This window comes from Falco cherrug, chromosome 2 (assembly GCF_023634085.1).
Source record: "Falco cherrug isolate bFalChe1 chromosome 2, bFalChe1.pri, whole genome shotgun sequence".
Classification (NCBI taxonomy): Eukaryota; Metazoa; Chordata; class Aves; order Falconiformes; family Falconidae; genus Falco; species Falco cherrug.
The window spans coordinates 79337073-79360014 of NC_073698.1; the positions used below are offsets into that span (position 1 = coordinate 79337073).

Consider the following 22942-nt stretch of genomic DNA (forward strand, 5'->3'; position numbering starts at 1 on the left):
GGCTACTTCATGGTATCCCCCAAGGCTCACACGATGCTCACGTGCTACTGAAAACATCCTGTGTCTCACACCTAGAGAAGACAAGCAAGTACATATTGCTTCAGGCAGCATGATACTAATAACAAAACAGGGTGTGACTCCCTCAACTCACTGCCTTTTAGGCTAAATTTCCTTATTTAATTCAATTTCACAAGTCAGAATGGTTTCATCAGACCCAGCCACTAAAGACATCCAACATTCCTGCACATCCAGCTCTCCTTCCCTGAGTTTGTTCAAGGAACTGAGATATTGGACTCAAAACAATCTCTTGGATCACCCTCCCGTGTTGTTTTTCTTTTGCTTTGTTTAAAATAAGACCCTCAAAGCACTTAGGACACTGAATCCAGCAACTGCTTCCAAAAAAATTAAAAATCCAAGCAAACACATACAAACCACTACTAATGAAGACTAGTTGGGTTTTTTTTAAAAAAAAAAAATTTATTTGGTGCAGTGTTTACATGGAAGATAATTGCATTTCAGTACCAAAAGTGAAGACAAGGCTAGTAGAGTCATTTCATTCAAAAGATTTCTCCTCCTTAAAAAAAAGTGACTTGGTATGGCTTTTTGATCCTCTGTACTATGATTATAAATTATTTTCAAAATCCCAGTTGAAGTGGCACTCTGATATTAATGACATTTTACTAAAAACATAACATGCAGATACATAAAGGAGAGCTCTAAGGAATTAAAAGCCAAATTTAATAAATGAGGTAGTTCATCTGGTTACGCAGAAACACGGATTTGGGTTTCTTTGTACAAAACAGCCATCCTCTGGACATGCATCTGCAACCAGAAGTCTATCACTTGCAACACAGCCTTACTGAAATACTTTGCCTTTTGCCCTTCACAGCAGGGAGAGTTCAAGAGTCATCTTGACATGCACAGCCAGGGACTGCACCTTCGGCACACGTAACTCCCTGCTTTCTGCTACAGCACTGCAACATCCCTCTCGGTAGCCTACCTTAAGAGTGACTGGCAGGTCTTGCCCCTTTTGGGTTCAGAGCAGCTTAAGGCAGAACGACACTTTTAATTACTGAGACAGTCCTTTGAACAATTAACTTGGATGACTGCTGTGTCAAGATCCTGAGGATTGTTGACTACCTGAATATACTGTATTTTTTTCCTGTGCTTCTACTGTAGTGCATGAAAACTTCCCTTCATATATATTTCTTTCCCTCTACCACACTCTCATGAGACCCCACCCGGAGCACTGTGTCCAACTCAGGGGGCCCCCAACAGAAGCAGGGCCTGTTGGAGTAAGTCCAGAGGAGGGCCACAAAGACGATCAGAGGGCTGGAACACCTCTCCTGTGAATAAAGACTAAGAGATTTGAGGTTGTTCAGCCTGGAGAAAAGAAGGTTCTAGGGACACCTTACAGCAGCCTTCCAGTATCTAAAAGGGCCTACAAGAAAGCTGGAGAGGGACTTTCTACAAGGGCATGTAGTGATAGGACAAGGGACAATGGCTTTAAACAAAAGAGGGAAGACTTAGATTAGATACAAGGAAGAAGTTCTTTACTGTGAGGGTGGTGAGACACTGAACAGGTTGCCCAGAGAATCTGTGGATGCCCTGTCCCTGGAAGCATTCAAGGCCAGGCTGGATGGATGGAGCTTTGAACAACCTGGTCTAGCGGCAGGTGTCCCTGCCCATAGCAGGGCAGTTGGGACTAGATGATCTTTAAAGGTCCCTTCCAACCCAAACCATTCTGAGTCTATACCAAAACCCGTTCTTTTCTTTTTAAATTGCTAACCAGCAGCTCAGAGGTTCAATGTTCACATTACTTAACATTTAATTTAAAACACTACTAAACAAACTGTCTCAGTATCCTGCCACAAAAATCTTAAATTAAATTGTGATTAAAATTGCTGTTGTAAGCCTGTACCTGATTATCAAGTGAAAGTTACTCAACTACAGAAGAGACATTTCAGCAAGCAGTTGACAGAACAACTTTCTGCCAGGCACCACAAGAAGAAAGGTGCTCATTGTGATAATCCTTCACTGATTAAGATCAGTCACTGTAGCCAGCACAGAACCGAGTGTACAATTCTTCATGTTACTTTTAAAGAGCAAATTCAAAAGAGGAAATAAAAAAATCATTTGTGAATAAATATCCCAGGCACCCACGGCTTCATTTATTCTTGTTCTCAGAAACATCAATCAGCAAGAAGGACAGACAGTATTGTCATCTGTTTGCCTGTTTAAAAAAAAAAAAAAACAAAACAAAAAACAAAGGTTCAAAAGTTCTGCTGACAGGCTGACAGACTACCTTACCAATTACTTGGATGCTTCTCAGCAGAATAGCTTCATTAGCAGACATGTCACATGTACTTATTTTTATAAATAAAATCATTTTTTTATTTGGGACATTTAAAATTATTAAAACCACCCACCAAATATTTTACCTGCATATTTTTATAAATCCAATCTGTAAACACAGTCATATTCCCATAGACTCCAGGTCTATTGGGACTAGCACAGCCAGTTCCCCAGCTGGTATCTCCAACCAGCCACCACACAGAGTTTTTGTTAGTTACTAGCGGACCTCCACTGTCACCCTGCACAAAATACAAGCATATTATTAGTGACCTGGCCACCAGGAAGGATGCAACCCATTTCACTTCAGGAATACAGTTTAAGTTTCAATAAAAGCTAACCACCATTTTAAGAGAGTCACTAAAAAAAAAAAAAGCGATGGCAATTACAGATTAAATGATGGCTGCTTGCAATAGGGATGAAAACTGTTTGCCCAAAGCACTAAATGAGATAGGCATTACCGACTTTCTTGTTCACAAGCGTAAGGCTAGGGTATTGCCATGATTATGAAGAGCATTCGCTCACTTCCAAGTACCAGATAACAAAACATCCTCGAAGCATTAAAAAAAGACTGCCTCACCCTCTCTGGGTATTCAGTGAGAACTTGGCAGCCATTCAGAAGATGATACAAAAGCTCTCCCTTTTAAAGGGATGCACCACAAAATTAACCAGAAGCCCAACCAAAATGTTAATTTTTTTAAGTAGGATCTGTTTGTAGTTAATAGATAATTAAAAAAGACTACTAGTAAGACCACAAAAATAATGAGATTGTTATTAGGTGTTAATTAGGAATAATTACCTGACAGGAATCAACTCCTCCTCCTAGATATCCAGCACAGATCATTGTAGGCAAAATCATGCCATTATAGATAGAGACAGAATTACACCTAGAATGTTCTATTAAGGGCACCATAACATAATTTAAGCTATTTGATGTTTTACCTAAAATTGAAACATGCACAAAAACAGACAAAGAAAAAGTTAGAACAACATCATATTATGTTGCTATTACAGATCCCAGCAACTAGCACTGTTCAAGGTGAAATGAACTTACTAGAAACATCGGGATGGACACAAAATGTATGAACCATTGCACAGGGACAACTGTGACATCGAAACTCCCTTCCAAGAAGTCAGTGAGTTACCCTACTTTGCTGTCAGTGCAAAGCAAGAGAACATGGCACCTACCTGCCTACTCCAGCCCCAAATCAACTCTGAATAACTGTGTTATCTACAGGGCTATTAAACGCACATGAAGTCTGCAAGAGGCAAAGAGGACCTTCCCACAGTTTTATGGTCTAGCGCAAGCTTCCAGCAGTTCCCATACTCAGGATCCAGCTTGCCCGACACACAGCTCCACACACCCAGTACCTTCTCATACTGGGAGAAACCTTTCCTCCCTTTCCTTTTCACTTCTTACAGACTTAACTTGCATCATGCTATTTTAGCTTTCCACCAAAGGACAGGCTCCTGCCCTCTCCCACATCCACAGAGGAGTGGCTTGGCATACAGTTACCCTCCTTACAGGAGATGTGGCCCTGCTAGCAGGAGCACAGGATTGTTTCCTGTGTGAATAGTTCTGGCCCCCCATACTGATTTGAGGTTCCTTTCAGTCTGCTGAATGCAACACATCGCAACTTGTTTTGAGACAGAATGCCCTGTGTAAATATGTAAATAGGTGAAAAAATAGCATATCAACAGATCTGGCTCAAACTGCCCAGTCAGCTCATCCAACAGTTATTCGCAGACTGAAGAGGACCGGTTTATGTAGAAGACCAAAACATTCCAGAGCCACTCTTTACCTCCTTGGTACTCTGCTCCCCACCCAGATATCCAGCACTGCTGATTAGGCTGGAACATCATTCCTGGATTAGGCAGACAAACTGGCCGTACAGTATCTACAAAACAAACATGGTAGCATCATTAATCCCAGATGTCCAGGCATAATTCAAAATAAATGTATATGAAATATCTCAACACAGCCACCACTTCAATACCTATACACCACACATTTTCTCTGTACTCTACCTTCCTCGCAGACAAGCAATACTGTGCAATGCATGCAGCGGCAGAAAGCTTACCAGCCCCTCTTTACCAGATGGCTACCTAATCCTCACCTCAAAATGAGGAACAAGCACAATTAATTGTTCTTAGGTCAATTCGACCCGCTAACTAGAACAATTAATACCAGCTCTTCTGATCAGTAGAGGACAAAGAAGAAAAACTTCTGACAACTACTTCTCTGCATTCTCTTTGCAAAACTCTGCTGAAAATAATCACGCAAGCAGGATTCAATACCTATACACAAGAAGTGTGAAACAAAAACCTGGCAGACAATCTCCCTGCTCTTAGGAGCAGAAGAGACCCTCCAGATTACTACTAATAGCTTTAAACTGATGCACTGAAATATAAAAGACCTGTACACTAAAACCACTTCAAGTAATGGTTTGTCCTCTATTTTTCACTGATTGCTTACAAACAACCTACATCTACTTTTAAGAAAGGAACATTTTCTAACATTTGTCTGTGGTGGTGTTGGTTTTTTTCCCAATTGTTATTTGACATAACTTGGTTTAGAGTCTAGTCAGCTGCTCCACCATTATATTCGGAGTCTGCACATACAGGAATGGCAAAACTTAAGCACTATACAGCGTTCCGGCATAAAAGTGAATTGTTGAGATGAGCCTAAACTCCCTTATCAGGCACCACATTTAAATAAATCCTACTTAGAAAATCAAAGGGTGTGCCCTCTGTCTCTACCCACATTTTTTGTTCTTCCCATATCACAAGGATTTCTTGACAAACTTCAGTATTTTTAAAAGATGTGCTCATTGCCATTGGACTTTTGCCTTAAGAAGAGCAGAATACATACCAGTAAAACTCAGCAGTGTTTCTAACTTCATAAGGGCAACATCATTGTCTTTCGAATCTGTATCATAATCTGGATGGGAAATTATCTGTTGCACTCTGTATCCGTTTCTTAAGAGCATCTCATCCTGATTCAGAATCCCAGCATAAACCCTCCAGCTGTACGGGTCAGAAAATCGTCTACAGAATAAACAAAAGATTAGAATGTTTGATTCTCTGATAATGAGCCATGGATTATAACCTTCAAAAAATTGTCTTCAGAAACAGCAGCCAAATGCACATGCAACCAAGAACGCACATGCATGTGACTACCATTTCTGAAAAACAAGGTAAATAAATTGCAAGACATCTGACTTTGGGAAAGCTTGACTCTTGATTTCATAAATATATCAAAATCTTTGAAATGGGTTAAGTATCACTATCACTCAGCACAGCAAATTATAGTCTGAGACTGCAACACTGAAGTCTATTGATTTCCAAGGCTGAGGGATCAAGCAGTTATTTCTGAAGTCTCACATGTCAGCAGTATCACTCGCATGTACTATCCAAGGCACTCAAGGGCAGCAGAAGGCAATATTAGTAAAAACATGATCTAGTGAAGGAATTTCACTAACATGAAAATGCCAGGGTTGTTTTGTTCGGTTTTGGTGTGGTTTTTTTTTTAATGTTAAGTATGCTAACTAAATGTAATTTAAACAGTCTCTCTTGCTCCAGCAGTTTACAAATGCTCAATACAAAAAACTTCTCAGAAGTGTTAAAACTCCCTCCAGAACTCCAAGGCAGTAGTGCTTGCGAGTCATCTCCCCTCCACAAAAAAAATTCAGGACTGAAAACGAGTTTTTTTGCCAGCTACAGCTTGCAGTTTGGTTGCCTTTCCTAAAGTTTTTGCATACTACAGAGCTTAAATCAGCAAACAAAGGAGGGATAAGATCATCACATAAAAATAAACACTTGCATTCCTTTCTCAAGGTTAAGGGACAAAGTTATTTTTCCTTGGCTTAGCCTCAAACTGTGATCCGGCCAACCAACCATTACAAATGGTTTTACTTAGTGGGTTTTCCCTCCAACAGGAGCAGCCACCTTTTAAACATATTCTGACACTGTACACAAGGTACCACAGCACCTCAACTCTCCTTTATAGGTTAAAAGCGTACAAAGCACCAGCTATTTTTCTTGTTGATGCCCATGTAAAGTGCTCCTTGGATAGGTATAAATCTACCTTTAGTACTGACTTGGGCTTTACTACCCCGTGGCATGAAGATACAAGGAAATAAATGGCACAGGCATCTTTAAATTGATCATATCTACAGTTGTGCGATATTTGAAGGTTTGGGGGTTTTTTTCCTTTTCTTTGTTTTTCTTCACAGTGTTAATTCAGCATCTTCATGAAAACATTGTCCTGCCTGGCATTAAGTTTGGTGCCTTCAGTCTACCTCTTAAATTGGGTAGGTATCTGTGCCCAACACCACCATCCAATTTAATTTCCACCTTTAACAAGTAAAGTAAGATTTTCCTCCTGTAGAAAGCAGACAGATGAACTGCAGCCAGCCTCCTCCAGAAGAAATTTTCCCTTACTACTTGAAAATCATACTGCTACATAGACAAAAGACTGCACACCTAGCACCTGCATTCAAGGCAGAGGGGAGGAATGGTATTTAATTTATTTTTAAAGCAGAAAGTTGGGAGACTTAGGTAAATTTGTGCATTTCAGCCTGAAGCAAGAACAACTGCTGTTCCAGAGACAAAGGAATGAGCTGGTCACTCTGGTGCCCCATGGGGTCAAGACTCACCCTTCCACGCAGTGCGCCGCTGTCACTATCCACTGACGGGTGATGATGGAGCCCCCGCAGACATGGGTGCCATGCACATGGAGGCTGACCTGCCACGGCCACTGTCCTGGCACCGCTCCGCTGCCACCCACAATTCTGTTCATAATGTTCACGTTCTTAGTGGGCAGGCCACAGTCTAAGGAGTCAGTTACACACAGGCATCAGTTAAAGAGCGAGCTGGTCTGGAAGATGGCTTCTGCAGCTCAGGCTTCGGAGCACAGACCCCGTGTCCGATCTCTGCACTGCTTATGCCACAGCTTGGGCCCCTGCCCTGGACACCAAAAGCCCAAGTCTCCCATAGCCTGGAGCCCTTTCACATTGAAAACATCAAGATTTGGCAACTGCTGCCCTCGGTTCACCACAAACCAGTGGCTCATTACACCTTTAAACGTGGTATTAAGGCACCTCTGGCAAGCCCCAGAGACAACCGCCTTTGTGTTGTGCAACAAAACAGATGACAGCCAGGAGTCACCTTGTCAAGAAGGCACTGCTCCCGCCGTGGGCACATTGCAGGTGCACCACAGACATCCCACCATGGCTGCTGGGTGAGGACTACAGAGCCTCACTGCAACAGAGTCATTTAAAGGGACCGGTGCAGCAAAGACAAAAGTAACTCCTTGTCTGTCTCCCACCCTGTTCCTTAAACTGTACCGTTTGAAAAATGGGAACCAGATTTTAATCATCTGCCATCAAAAGATCGTAATTATTTATGCAGATTCAAAAGGATTTTCCATCCATAGCATTTCAAAGCATGAACAAGCAGAAGTTTGAGAAACACAGTCACTTACCTACACAGCGCAGAGAAACCACATTTCCTGATGCACAGGAATCACTGCGATAGAAATAAAAAACCCCAGGATTTTAGACACACAATGAAGCAAATGGTGGGTAAAGTTCACCCTCCAGCTGCTTCCTACCCTTTCTAGCTACGTGCCCTGCCTTCACCCACATCTTCCTGGCTGAGGGTTCTTCACTTTCTCCAGCTACCCTGCCAGGAACCATCTGGCCTCCACCATTTCTGGCATTCACCAGAACTGCCATGTGGAAGACTGCAGTCACCAATACAAAAGGTTTGTAAGCCTATTGAGGAGCAAGATGAAGAACAGCATGAGAAAAAGTTGAGCTGATTTTATGAAGTAGTTGTAGAAGACTCTAAACAAGGGAGCAACAGGAACTTTGCAGGCACAGCAGTCTACAGGTTTAGAAACTAGACACTTCCGAGTTGTTTAATGAGAATAAGAATGATACTTTCCACAGTGAAAGTGTGTGTTCACGTGACAAATAAAAAAAACCCGCACCAGCTGCTGTGAACGTGTAGCAGTTGGTAGCTATTGTCACCATACAGAAACTCCTGTTGATGGTCAAAGAGCCTCAGAAAGGTATCTTTGACATGGCAACCTTCTAGACACCATGGAGAGAACAGGATGGGACATCTTGCCTTTTAAAAGAGAGGAAGGACGGAAAAATGACAGCTGTGTTTTTAAACAGAAGGGACAGCCGTTGTTGCAATCAGATTAAAAACGAAGTCTCTTTCCCTCTAACAATCCCCACTGAAAGATGTACTTGCATTATGCTATGGGCAGAAGCTACACCTTTTACAACAGCTAAAAGACCCCTGATTAAAGGAAAGAAGTTTGTATTAAACAAAGATACCTGCTATACAGCTTTTTGTACAAGTCTATATTCCCAGCACTTGTGTTCAGCTTCATGTAGCTCTTAGAGCCGACTTCAGTTGCTACTCCTCGACTATAGTAATACGTATCCCTGCAAAACAGAAAGTACATCATGAAACCCAGTTGTTTCATTTTCAAGCAAGCAACAATAAACTGTGCCAAGCTAGATCTTCTGATATGAATAACACCAAAAAACATGGGTTTTGTTTTTTGGTTGTTGGTTTTTGTTTTTTTTTTTAATGAAACACAGAATCCTAGTGGTGTAGTACAGTGTCAGAGATCCAGGTTCTTTAAACATTTTTCAAGTTCCATTTCCCATCAAAGAGTTTCTAGATTAAAATAATATTTTTATCTAATATGCATGCCTGGTAGAAATCTTCAGCCTCACAAAACAAAAAAAGATGAAGACATGCCTTTGCTGGTACATTTACACAACATAGCAAAGTCCAAGTCCAGTAAGTCATGACAGCCACATTTCTGCGGGATGGCAAGAGGGGTATCAAGTGCTGCTGTCCTGCCAAGCTTTCTAGCTGAGGACCAACTCTGCATAGTTGCTGCTGGGCTGTCTTACTGGAATTGGAACTACTGGGGTCATTGCTCGTTCAGAGACCTGAATTCAGACCACCACAATGCAGCACGGGCACACACAAGTTTTGCCTGCCTGGGCAATAAATTCACTGCATTACTCCACACACAACAGAAGTATTTGCCAACTGTATCACAGAGAGGCAACATCAAATATTTCAACCACAGAAGAATTTAGGCTACAGCGTTATGTGGGGAGAACATGGGCAGCACTCAGGGGCATAATTATTTACAGCAGTCTTCCATACAAGCTGGTGTTATTTGTGTCCTCAGAAGATCAATGTTTTCCATGTAATACTGGTGATGACAGATTAAGTCAGACTGCATGTTACTGAGCAATTATAATGATCTGAAGCAAGCTCTGGAAGATGGCTGTGAATTAATGTATTGGATACAAGTGACCCCACCACCTACCTACTGCATGCATGCCGGTCCCTGTCACTTGTTGGAGCAATGTTTTGGTTTGATTCTCTAACAGCTGCCATCATTAAAATCAGACTGACCCAGGTTCACACAAACTAGATTGCCAGCTGCTTTTTGTTTGAGATATGCACTCTTAAAAACAGCAAGATGGAAATTTTAACCTTTCTATGTATGTGCAAAGGCTGACAAAGGTTAGACTTACACACTGTAGCCCATGTCTTTACATGCAATCCTCCCATAATCATCATTCCAGTCATCTTGACAAACAGGATACCAGGATTTGCTGACAGGTGAATAAACTTGCAGGATAAAGTTTGGTCCAAAAAGTCTAACTGCCAGAAAAGGAAGAAGTAAAAAGAAACCAAGAACACCACACGCTATATTACCACTCTTTCTCTACTTAAAAAGTATTGCTACCTGTAACATATGCTTGTTTGTATAACTAGTGTTAATTTAATGCTGCCTTCTACTCAGAAAATTCTGAGTAAATATCAAGTAGACAGAAATATCACAATGACTTAATCCTTTTGTCTAGGCAACTGAAAAGAACTACCAGTTTAAAACTGCAAGTGTACAAAATAGTGTTCATCTTTTCATTTCAGCTTTTATGCTCAAAATTCTCTTTCAGTCTACCACTGAGGAAGATTGCAATAGCCAATCTTTTCTTACCTTTTATCTACGCAATGATATATTTCTTAATATATCATGTATTGTGTATAAATAAAATACAATCTATTGTAATATATTTCGTATTACATATGAATATGCTGAATTTATTCAGAGAAGCACTTGTAGAGCAAGAATGCAAGAAGGAACAATTAGCTCTGACATTCTATGCCCCATTATGTATTTATTTGCACAAAAAACTAATATAAAATAGCTCAAGCAAAAGAACAGATTGAACAAGCTTCTCCAAAAATACATTATTCAACTAAATGGAAAGAAACAGCTTTAGAGCGTATGCCAGTAAATGCTAACCCTGCAGGAGGCATGTGCAGAATAAGTTTCTCAAAAGAGAAGAGCAGCACAGCCAGAGTTTTCCAGAGTGGCACTGGCATAACAGAGGTGTTAGAAACAACATGCTACACCTTTTGAATGAACAAATGAATAACGTTTCCACCTTCAGCTGTGCCCTAAAGCTTCCCTCGGCATATTTTCAGTTGGAACCACTGATCAGACCAGGCTTTCTTACACAAAGGAGTTATGAAGTAGTTGAAGTACTATTGGGAGAATAAGGAATGCAAAATATGTGGAAAAAGACAAGCCTGACTGAAGACCACCAGATTTATGTTATCATCTCAAGTTCCACTAAGAAGTCGACGATGGTGGTTCATTCCAGAGACAACGTTAGATTCAGTTTTGCACAAACCCCATTCAAATTAAAAGGCAGTATTTATAAAAACTCATCCAATGTTAAGCCAGCTCAAACCTTCAAGTCAGTCATTTTGTTTCAGCTTTTTGATTGGACTGGAAACAAACTGAGTATCTATAGATATAGCCTTCAAAGCGCTCAAACATCCTAAACCATTTTAGAGATATAACTGAAGCTAAAACGGGCTGTAACTTAGGCGAGCTTTGGATAAGGCAATATGCTCAAAAACTCCTGCAGCTGGCTGAAGGCCCCCCACCTCGACTGCTGGCACTCACCACAGCGGGTTTCATCCTCTCCGTTGGGGCAGTGGCTCACCCCATCACACCACTGCGAGGGTGGCATGCATACTCCTGAAGATCCACACTCTATTAAGGAGCCAAGACAACGATTCTCTACTGTGGGGAGAGAGCAACATAGCCATTAGGCTGACCGTCAACTTAGCCTCAGGTGTCTACTGCCAGCTCTCGAGGAGTACTCCACTTCCACAGAGCAAAACATCAGAAAGAACTCAAACTCAGAGATGGGAGGAGACCTAGCCTGACACAACAGAGGATGTATTGCTCTGTCCTTTAAATCACTTGTCAGATTAAGTCAGTTATGCAGCTGATTGGATTCTGTCCACCGCCTCCCCTGAATAAGCAAGCACCATTAGTTGTCTAAAAGGAGTCAGCCTTACACTGACAAAGCATAACACTTGCAAACAGAAAAGGAGGAAGATTACTCCAATTACATCCTTTTGCTGCCATTTAAAACAATATTACATTCACCTTGTATAAATCAAAGTGAGAAAAAAAAACCCTAAGAACACAAATGTCATCCTAAGTTTTAAATGAAATCCTTTCTCTCTTTCTTTTGCTGCACAGAACAGAAAGGAGAGGCTCCTAAAAACAGCAAATTGTTTTTCAGTTTCCTTTGAAAAGTGGCTTTCATTGAAAGGGAACTAAGATAGCACAAGACAAACTTCACCTGAGCCAAACAGAATTACTCTAGCACAGCTTCAGAGCTCATTCACCCCAGTCGGGGATGACTTCCAAGGTAAACGTATCATCTGTGGTACAGCTTACAGTGGCGAGACGGGCTGGGTTCACACAACATTAAAACACTTTCAACACAAAAGCCTCAGAAACAATTAAATGGATGTGAATTACTTCTGCTCCAAAAGGGATCCCATTTTAACAAAATAAAACATCTCTTGATCATTTGTGCTCTTGCAGTGAAGGTATATAGATTTACTTCAATCTCCTTCCTCCACTTGAAATTAAGTGAAGCTCAAATCTGGAACAGTTCCATTTCAGAAAGGATGCACAGCAGTGACTTCCCTAATGACATGCACCACAGAATGTGTTGGCCATGCACGGTCATGTGCCAGCTTCCCTCAGTGCAAAAAACCTTGCAAGAGGTCAAACTGCTCATTACTAACAGCTACAGTGCTGTACAGTTGTATTGCACCAGCTTTTGCCAGATATTGAAGCTTTCCAGAGAAGCCACCTGAATTAGCCACTCCAGAAGAGTCAAAAAGCTGATGACATCACTTAACATCAAAAACATAATTACTTGATGAAGGAAAAGGATAATGACAGCAGCAATATTCATTAAAAAGAAAGAAAAAAAAACCAAACCACAAGCAAAACTGAGCCATTAAGAAGCAATACCAATTCATCTCTCAGGAGGCAGGTAAATGAAGACTTTCCTGTCCTTAATTCAGCATAAAATGGAAGATAAGAATGTATATTTCTAACTTTACAAGTTAAATAAAATCTTTTCTTTCAGAATAAAAAAAAAAAAAATGAACCTTACCAAAATACCAGATGAAGAAAGCAGCAATTGCACAACAAATGACTGTTAAAATGGATAATATGACAACTATGGTTTTCTTTACACCTGAATTGAAAGCAAGGAGAAAAAGAGAAATTAGGTTCACAAATCAGGTGATTTCCAGCCACCAGCACTATTTATTTCCTTGACATTAAAAACAGATGTTTTGCCAGACAGACTTTTCTCCACTCTACCATCCTTCCTCCAAATCGCTCAGGTTTCTGTTCACTGGCATCTCAGCCAGCTATTACTTTTTCACCCATGGGGAGATGGCTCCTGCAATACAGGAGCTGGAAGAGAAGATCCCTTTTGTTATCTTACTTTGGAAGTTCTTAAGTCTAAAATTGTAAGAAATCCCAACAAAACTTACTTGATGCACACGTTCTCCTGGACGAATGTGCTACTGGCCTACTCGACTGATGGGTAGCAACCCTTGGGACATAGCTTGGCACTGACGGAGCATTTGTTGAGAAGTACTGTGGATACGGGTTAGCACCGGCTGTCTGCCTGGCATAATAGACATTTTCTGGCTGAAAGCCATGATTTTCATAGTATGGCTGTGGACTCTAAATGAGAACATTCCGGGGAAGGGAACAGGAGAAAATGAAAAAACAAGAGGCAAGACTGCAATTAGGGCAAAGTAAGTTTCAGATGCCATTTCCATTCAGAACCCTACTAAGTAATTCTGGCAATGCTGAAATATACCATGCATGCATACACATACTAGTGACTCCAATTTACATGCCTAATACCTTGTACTTTGAATAATAAAAATAACAGAGAGTGAGACTCAAGGCGTATGAATAGACCAGTTTCCTGATCCAAAGTAACTCAACCTAAGAAAGATTCTTGAGCCCAGCCCTCCCACTGGCGACACAAACCATTGCACTGGAACATCTGATGGTAGAAATAAGCAGCACGGACAGTTTTAGGCTTAGTACCATCATCGAAAGAAATGCTGACAAGTAACAGCCTTTGTGTCTGTAGCTGTCCAGGTCTAGGATAAATGCTTACTGCCCCATTTTGCCCCATGACAACACCAGATATACCTAGCTATTTCTGAAATGCACGGGCCTACAACAGGTTCTGGAATATTTATCCCAGAAGAGCTTTAAGAACTAATCAGAAGCCATTTCAACCTATCCCTCCAAAATAAGCTTTGAAAGCACCAGGAGTATCTGAGCACTTGAAATGCTAGCTAATTCAAGCCTCTTATACACTGTGAGGCAGGTGTCTTTCCCTTTTTGCAAGAAAGGAAACACAACAAACACTTCACATTTTAAAAGGCTTGTTAACCAGAACATCACTCAGTAAGCTGTTACTTGTAAAGAAATAACACCTCATTAAAAAAAAAATAAATAAATCCCTTTCATTACTTACTACAGTAGAGGTCATCTTTCCTTTGTCAGCAGTACCAAAACAATTCAAGTGTTTGGAAGTAAAGCGTGAACCTATATTAAAAAAAAAAACAAACAGAAAATCACAACCAGAAGCTCTGTCCACATTTCTTGTCAGTTTTCCCTTTGGAAAAATGCCAAATCTGGAAGAAAAAAAAATATGGAAGTATTTCAAGAGACAGTACAAATTAAGGTGCAGCATGAAATCAGATCTCAGTAGCCTCTCAATACAACCTTGAGGATTATACAGTGGCAACTATTCATTAACACGAGCTCCACACACACCGAGAAGATTAAGTTAGTGTTCACTCTCACTGACAGAATGAGAGTTAAAGAATATCCTGGCAACAACCCACATGGTGTCAGTACCAAGTTCAGGTCCTCCTGCCTCTCTCAACACTTACTCATGTATCACTCTGAGGTTTATGACACAGAAACAAGAATGTGAAAAAAGCATCAGGAAATACAAATTCAGCTAACTCATTTGATAATGCCACAGCTATCAGCCCTACAAGTCATATCCTTTTCACTCTTCCACATTGCAAACAGTTGTTTTCTTGGTTGTGTGTTGCAGCCACCACACCAAAACCAGAGAGAAGCACAGCAGGGAAACAATATTCCACACCAATATGAAAGTTTTTCAAATACAGTAAGAGGAGCTACATCCACTGTTTCAAGCATATAGCAGTTTATTTTGAAGTTAAACATTAACATTAAGTAAAACAACAGAACAGCAAAGACAAAAGAAACATAAAATGTTTGCCGCCACAGTTCTAAAACAAGCAGTTATACACCTCCACAAGCAATCATTTTAATAAATAATTTAATCTATTGAGTCCTCTCATAATGTTACTCTACATTAAAAAAAGCCTTAGGAAGTACCTCAGCCACACACTGAGAAATACCTTTCTGCAGCTTGCAGAGCAGTACCCTGCACACAGGCACACTGCCATGACTCCTCTTGAAAGCCACAACTATAAAGAGCAGTTGCATTAAGACACAGCATAATTCACCTCCAAGTATAAGGTTATGTTTCAGAATCTGCACCAATGTGTCACCTCACCAAAACTGAACTTCAAATGTCTTTGAAGCAGATTGGCATGTTGAGCGTGCCAATATTTCATGACAGTTCAGGCAGGCTAATTCCGGTATTTGCTTCTTAGCGCTAGCAAAAAAAAAAAGTAAGTAATAATGCACCATTGAACTCTTATTTGTGTGGCAGAGAGGTGAAAAACAAGTCTTACTCCTACTTACAGTAAGTCCATCAGATCGGTGACTAAGGCTTCAGGACTTCTGCTTTATGTCGCATCCATTCTTATCCAGCTCTTCACAGCAGTTGGGAAGTACAGGTCTGCTCAGACTTAGAGGACAAGTAACAAGTCACAGGAAGAGGGGTTTGTCCCTTGTTATCTGAAAAGAAGGGGGGGGGGGGGGGAAAGCATTAAGAAGTTTAGTGATGGCAGACAGAAGTGGTGATTCTGAAGTAAGCCAACAGGTACTATGACTAAAGAAAAATCCAAGTATTTTTTAACATTAATATTTGAAAGGCTTTGCAAATTGGCAGGTGACAGTCTTCCTCAGTCTTTCTCAGTCTTTTTGAGGGTTTTTGGGTTGGTTTTTTTTGTTTTTGTTGTGTTTTTCTAAAATGAACTGAGGAAAAAAATACCTCTGTTGCTTAACTGGCTTCGAACCACCACTCCCAATTTAGCTCTTATTAATTAGAAGCTGGATGGGAAAGAGATTAACAAGTTTTCCATTATCATGCCACGAAACACAGGGAAGTCATAGGTACATACATTTTCCAGTGTATTAAAAACAGATTAAACCAAAACAACTGGGGTCCTATTAGTTTGTAAACGTTTAAGGCAGAAATTGATGTGTAGCATCCAATAATGACATAAGCTAGTTTTCTTAAAAACACATCACTGACACACTTCAAAATTTTTTACAAATATATCAAGGATACTGTAACAACTTCACAGGTAAGGAAGCTGGGTCATGGAGAAACAGACCAACCTGTCAAACACTCCTCATCCCGACAACTTTAGGGCTAGAAAAGACTGGTCTGTCTTATCTCAGTCCAATACTCTGGCCCGTAACTCACCTCACATGCATCAGAGAGATTTAAATAGATCCCATAAAAAAGTGTCATAAAGCCACTCTGGTGCAGAAGACTTCAGCAGGAATGCACTATCCTTCCCTCCCACTGCCAGTCAATCCTCCAGATGTCTGCCAAGCTATAATGGCACTGTACTGGGTATATCTTAAGAAACAGATCTCAAGAGTCCTTTAAAGTGAGCTGGTGGAGTTAAAGTGCACCGAGATCCCCAGGAAAGAAAACCAGGATGGAGCTCACCCCAACCGCAGGCTTGAAGGTATAAGAGACAGGACCCAGGGAGCCAGAGCCTTGCAGGTCAGCTTAATAACATCTTCTGGCTTTGGAAAAAAGTATATCCAAATAACGAAAGGGACCCATTGCAGCTAAGCTGCTGAATTTCACGAACTTCAGTTTACTCCAGTATGGATGAAGCAGAATCAGCATTTGGACTTCCAGCAACACAGAAGGCCCAAAATCAAGTGTGTTTTTGTTTCACAGCACTGAAAGTAAAGAAATAATGCTACTCTTTCTAATGACAGGTGATAATAAGAATATAAAACATATAGCTGTTATTGACATAGTATACAGATGAATACAGTGAAACCTCACAGCTCGCAGCTATTACTTGAAATATCTTAACTTCTTCTCACATATGCCTTAGGAGCGTTATAATTAAAGTTCTGTCATGGATCATTAAGATTAAAAAAATACATCATTTTTTCCAATAAAAGTTGACAGAAAAACAAAACAATAAAAAATCTAGAATATTAGATTAATTGAAAACAAGTTTAATCCAATAGCTTTTTTTTTTTTAGGTTTTCTATGGATTTCTGCAAATCTCTTCTCTATATTTAAGCAAAAGTTCCAGTAAAGTTGATCTGTACTTCATTTGATAACATCCTACTTAACTGAATATAGACTACTAGTCCCCCAAAAGGCTTGTTCTCCTCCCTACCAGTGACAGACACTGTTCCTGAGCAGGAAAAGCACCAAGCACAGAGCTGTGCTGCTTGGCTGTAAGTGGTCCTCATTGCCACATCCTCCTAACCCCCTCAACCTCACTACTGGTGGGTGAAGGTGAGCCTCCGCTTTCACATCCTTACAGCAGCATGAGGTCATGACTCCTTTATACTGCGTGTCCTTCACTAGCCAGCAGCCAACATCCCAAAAAGGCAACAGAAAGGCAAAGAAACTCCAAAGATTTAACTGTGATTTTGTTAATGAAACCAGACTTGCTGGCTTTTACCCTAGTTCTCTGTGCAAGAAATAACGGCACTTCCTTAGTACACACCATGTGATAACAGTTAATTAAGAGCAGTACCATGCTTTGGAGGCACAGCGTTCCACAAGTACCACCAGCTATATTAGTTTCCACAAGCTTTTAGATAGAGATCACTATGTGTTGTTTCCATGCCTAAGTCAACAGGATGGAATAACTACCTTCAGATATCCTAACCCTGTGAATTCAACTTGGCCAATGAAACCAAATTTATATTGGCAACAGTATACTTCCTGCATTTACATATTATTTCAATACATATTTTGTGCTATTTCCTGAAATAGAAACACAGTCAGCTCTTTGCTAAGCTCTATGACAGGTACCAATAATTGAAAAAACACCACCAAGAACTCCAAACTAGTTCTTCACAGTTAGACCTACGTAAAAGCAACCACATGCAAATAAGATGGGAGAGGACAGAACAGTAAAAAGCCAAGTGTATGAAATCAAGTTCAGCTTCTAAAAGTAGGATGCATAAAAGCATCCACTTTGCATCAACACTAACTCTGTGCCACATCCAAAAAAATTGGCAGTTCCCTTTATCCAGATAAAGAAATACAGCACATGCAAATGAACAAAATGGCAAAACTTTGCAAAGACAGCAAATGAGTAATTCCAGTGCAAAGCTCAACTTCAGAAAAGGGCAAGTCAACAATTACAGGTTTTGTTGATGACACTAGAAAGGAAGTATGATTTAATTATTTTCTTCCCAACCATTTTATGGCCACGAAGTTTCAGTAGCGTAATCTTAAATACAATATAACCACGGTATGAAGCAGGGGCGGGGGGAGGTGGAAGAAGAAAGAAAACAAGCCAAGGAGATGATTCCAGATTAACTTACATGATCTTTTCACACACTGGGCAATTCCTGCCTCTGCCACCTGGACAAAAGAAAAGAAACATGCTCGAGATTCCTGTTTTAACAAGCAGCCCTTAAAATCATGACTTGCAAATTAAGTATAGAAAGGTTAAAAAAAACCAATTCAGTTATGTTTGAAAGAGGAAAGGAACTAAGAATTTTCAACTCATTTTATTAACACGATTTCCTTGATACTTCTTCAGGAAATAGCACTGAATATTTTTATTGTGATGATTAAAAAATTAAATGTGGTTTACTCCACAGGGTAAAATTTATCCTCTGGAAGGGGTCAAAGACAAATCAAAGAGCAACTAATGTCTCAAAGTCATCAGAACCAGGTTCTTCCAATGTCCTTGGCCTTCTGGCAAACCTCAATAGAGGCAAGCTCTGCTCTGTGTGCCTATGCAGTAACATTACACATCTTGCAAAGAACTATACAAGACTATGTAAAGATTTATATGAAAGGTTGCCAGAAACAGAGCCTCAGCATTCTTAGATCTCCTAAGAGTCTTGAAGCTATTCTACATTAGCTCCTGAAATATTATTAAACCGTAGAACTACTTCTCAACTTGTGTCAAAAAAAAGTGTTTCTTGAAAAGCACTACCGGTAGGTCAAGTAAGTCCACAACCCTATTCCCAAGGCTGGCAAACCAAGATTAATGCTACTTCCACATCCAAAAAAAAAAAAAAAAAAAAAGGCATTAAAAAGTTCTGAGTGTAGCACTCATTTTAAACAGTTATAGGGTTCTGTATTTATACTACAACTAATCATCTATTTGTCTTCTCTGAAAACAGAGGTTACCATGCAACGCTGCCTATCACAAGTACATCACATGCCTTTGTTAAGGAACGGCAGAGTGGAAAAGGAAGCTGAAAAGCTGTTATGTAGCTGAGTGGATGATTGGTGACAGAAGACCCTACAGGAAAAGCCATTTCTGAAATAGAAAAGACCAAGAGCCCAGGAGAACTGGTATGGTAGGAGATTGACCTACTGGTCAGGCAACGACTGCAGAGGCAGCCATTGCACACAGCACGCACCACCTCATGTGCACAGATCACAATGCTGCTAGAACAAATGCGGCAACAGCCAGCCTGGCATCTGGATGCTTTCTTCTCCTACACTACCTCCCCAGTTCTGCCTCTGCCCTTCCACTTCCATGGCAGGAGCAAATAACCTCATCTTCTGGCAGTAAAAATCAAGTCTCTTTCTATGGCACTGACAGTCTCTGACAAGGAACAAGAGATCTCAGGAATACTTGTTTACCATAATCAAGTTGCAAATGCATGTTGTATGATACCAGTACATACCCACTCTGCAGAAAACCAAAAACTAGGAATGATAACAAATCAGACTTATTTAGATATTCATCTAGGTCAGCTGTTTTCAATCTGCAAACTACAGATCCTGAGGAGCTGTAAACCACTTCCAAGGTGCCTATGGCAGACAAGAAAGAAAAGCAAGCCTGCTGGCCAGAGGTTTGAGTTCACTCCACAGGGGAGACTCGTATTGCCAGAGAAGGTTTAGGGATCCACGCATCAAAGACATGCCAGAAGTACTGATGTAGCAGCACGGACACAGCTGAGCTACTGTCACAGTACTGGAGCTACTCAGTGTGGACTGACCCTTGATTGACACAGGAGAAAGAACCCACATCTCCAGCAGCAGCAGCTCCAAGAGAAATATTTTGACCAGCATCCTAGAATACCATTTTGTTTTGGTTTTGCATCACCATCCAGAAACATAATTTCATCTTATTTCCATTTTCAGGCTAGACTACCACGATAGATTTACTCTAGACTGTCTTTCCTATGTATCAGTATAATTTTTAACAGTTTAAGAATAAAAGGAAAAAGGACATTTTAAATCCTACTTTGACATAAAATTTTGTCTTAGTCCACCTGTCTTTTGGCTTTACATTTACATTGACACCCATAGGTAACAGCACAACTGCAACCATTTCCCAGTGTCATTGATCTATGCTACACACAACGTCCCTCTCTTTTCGCTTAACACTGCCTTAGCTGATGCAAATCACCCTTCAGAGGTGAAGCTGCTTCCTTTGGCTCTTTGTAAAGCACTAACGGCATTAGTGTCACTTTACTCAGGGCAAACAGGGACACGTAGGACAAAGGCACAATGTGAGAATGGTGTCTTGAATTCAGTGACACCCACCCACCGAGAAAACCGAGGTGAAATGCGAGGTCCAGGTAAGCTACGGGAATCGGTAAAGCCCTCCGAGGGGATGTGAGGAGTACGGCTGATTTCAGCATTCAGAACTTCGGCCCAAAAGTTTTAATAATAGGGCTCCAGTGGGAAGCCACTCTTATCAACAGTTACCCTTTCAAAATCACTTGACAAATTGTGATAACTGTAAAAAGTTACACTTTGTGATAACTGTAAAAAGCCCCAGAAATCAGGGCTTTTGCAAGAAACCAAAGCAGCGGTGACATTAATACACAACGACGAGGCCCCAGAACTCGGTTGTTCTAGTTCATTCTCCGTAGGAGCAACTACCCAACTCTGTGACCTTGAAAAAGCTCCTTAATCCCGCCGCGTCTCCCCTCCCGTCAGCGGAGGATGAAGGCCTGGAATGGACAACCTCGAGAGGGATGAGGGGGGCCGGCGCTGGCATGCGGGGCGCTGGGCGCACCCCAACACCCCCCGCACCCCGTCGGACCGCGCCACCCCCCGCACAGGGCCCGTTCACCACGCCGGTGCCCTCGGCGCCCGCCCTGCCTCACCCGCCGGTACCGGGGGAAGCGCAACGCTTTCGCCCCAACCGGGTGCGGAAAGGGGGCGACCGGGTAAAGCAGCGGGAAACACCGCTGAAGCCGACGAGCTTACGTGCCCCCTCGATTTTATCAGCCGGCGCCTCCTTTTCTCGCTCTGTGGAGACGGCCCCGCCGCTCCCCGCCGGGCACCGCGCCGACCCCCGCCACGGCGGGACGGGGGTTTTCAGATGCCTCCGGGGTCCCGCCGCACTCCCCCCAAAGCAAACCCGAAGGTTCTTCATTAAAAGATAAAACCGCAGGCCCAACTCGGAGCGGCCGGGGCGCCCCCCTGCCCAGGGCGACTCTGCCCCCCAGCCCGCTGGAGCCGCCCGGCCCCCGGAGGTGGCTCCGGTGGCCCCGGGGAAGGGCCCGTCCGAAGCGGAGGGGTGGCGGCCGGACCGGGCCGGGCCGGGGAGCGCCACGCTTACCTGGGGGCTGCCCCCGCCGCAGCGGAGCTGGGACGGGACGGGACGCGGCGCAGGGAGCCGGGAGCAGCCGCCGCGGCCGGGGAGGAGTTACCGGGCGGGGAAGGGGCAGGTGCCGCCAGGTGGATGCGTCGCCCGGTCCCTTCCTCCCACTCCCACCGCCGCCGCCGGGGGGGGGGGCGGGGAGGAGGACGTTGCCTGCTCCGCTCACCCCGCAGCCGCCGGGGAGACGCCGCGGGTCCGGCCCGGGGGCGGGGACGGCGCCCAGCAGCGCTCCGGGGGGCTTGGCCGTGCTGTGCGGGCGGGGGGCACGGGCGACCCTTCCTGCCCGGTGGGTGCCGGCAGCCGCCCTCAACCAGACCGCACCGGACCGGGGCTCCCCCTTCCCCCCCCGCGGAGGTTTGCGGAGCAAACAAGCCGGGCGGGAGCGACGGGAAGGGCCCGCGGGCCAGGGGGCGCGGCGGTGGCGGTGCCGCCGGTGTAAGGGCCCCTGGGGGCAGAGGTGCCGCACTCCTCCGGTGCTGTGGGGGGGGTGCCGTGCCTTTTTTGAACTTGCAAATCAGTCTTGATTAGCCTGCGTTTCTGGGCGTTGTGTGCAAATAAAGAGCCAAAAGGCTTCCCTGAGCAGGGCACACCAAGTGCTGATAAAGATTGCTCATAGAATACCCAGCCCATGGAAATTACTTCCTTTTTCTTTTGCTTTTTAGGGCTATTTAATAAAGGGGTACTCTGAAAAATTACTGCAGTCTCATTTAATAAAGGGGTACTCTGAAAAATTACTGCAGTCTCAATTGTCACGTTACTTACAGTGTCACCACTGCTTTGGTTTCTTGCAAGCCCTGGTTTCTGGTTACAGTTATCACAATATTTCAAGTGATTTTGAAAGGGTAACTTTGTTGATAAAGTGCCTTCCCACTGGAGCCCTATCATTAAAACTTCTGGCCCAAAGCTCTGACTTGCAGTAACTCTCCGGTAAAGCAGATCTACAAATGAGTGAGGTTTATTGCTGCCAAAGCTGAGTTCCACTGCAAAAGAATCTACTTACATCCCAAAACCTCAGAGTACAACTGGGAAAAGCACACAAGTGTTTGAAGAAACTCCACTCAATTTTAATAACAGCTCTGAATGAGCTACAATATTGCTGCATACTACACTTAACATCTCTGTATGGAGACTACAGATAAAGCAAGATATA

General features: G+C 42.5%; 1 protein-coding gene across 5 annotated transcripts; it reads right to left on the reverse strand.

Moving 5' to 3' along the window:
• Positions 1 to 456: 456 nt before the first annotated feature.
• Positions 457 to 22148, reverse strand: TMPRSS2 (transmembrane serine protease 2). Of its 5 annotated transcripts, XM_055701729.1 has the most exons (16): positions 21751 to 21908; positions 18533 to 18572; positions 15569 to 15724; positions 14298 to 14368; positions 13288 to 13483; positions 12900 to 12983; positions 11378 to 11497; positions 9933 to 10062; positions 8703 to 8813; positions 7838 to 7881; positions 7011 to 7185; positions 5225 to 5400; positions 4155 to 4250; positions 3152 to 3294; positions 2442 to 2594; positions 457 to 2233 (listed from the first exon to the last, which is right to left on the reverse strand). In XM_055701729.1, the coding sequence occupies exons 4-16, from the start codon at positions 14310 to 14312 to the stop codon at positions 2222 to 2224; spliced, it is 1455 nt and encodes a 484-aa protein (XP_055557704.1). In that variant the 5' UTR covers positions 14313 to 14368; positions 15569 to 15724; positions 18533 to 18572; positions 21751 to 21908; the 3' UTR covers positions 457 to 2221. The 5 variants fall into 5 exon arrangements, with proteins under 5 accessions (XP_055557704.1, XP_055557705.1, XP_055557703.1 ...); XM_055701730.1 differs by lacking the exons at positions 18533 to 18572; positions 21751 to 21908 and adding an exon at positions 21959 to 22148; XM_055701728.1 differs by lacking the exon at positions 18533 to 18572.
• Between the last annotated feature and the right edge of the window lie 794 nt (positions 22149 to 22942).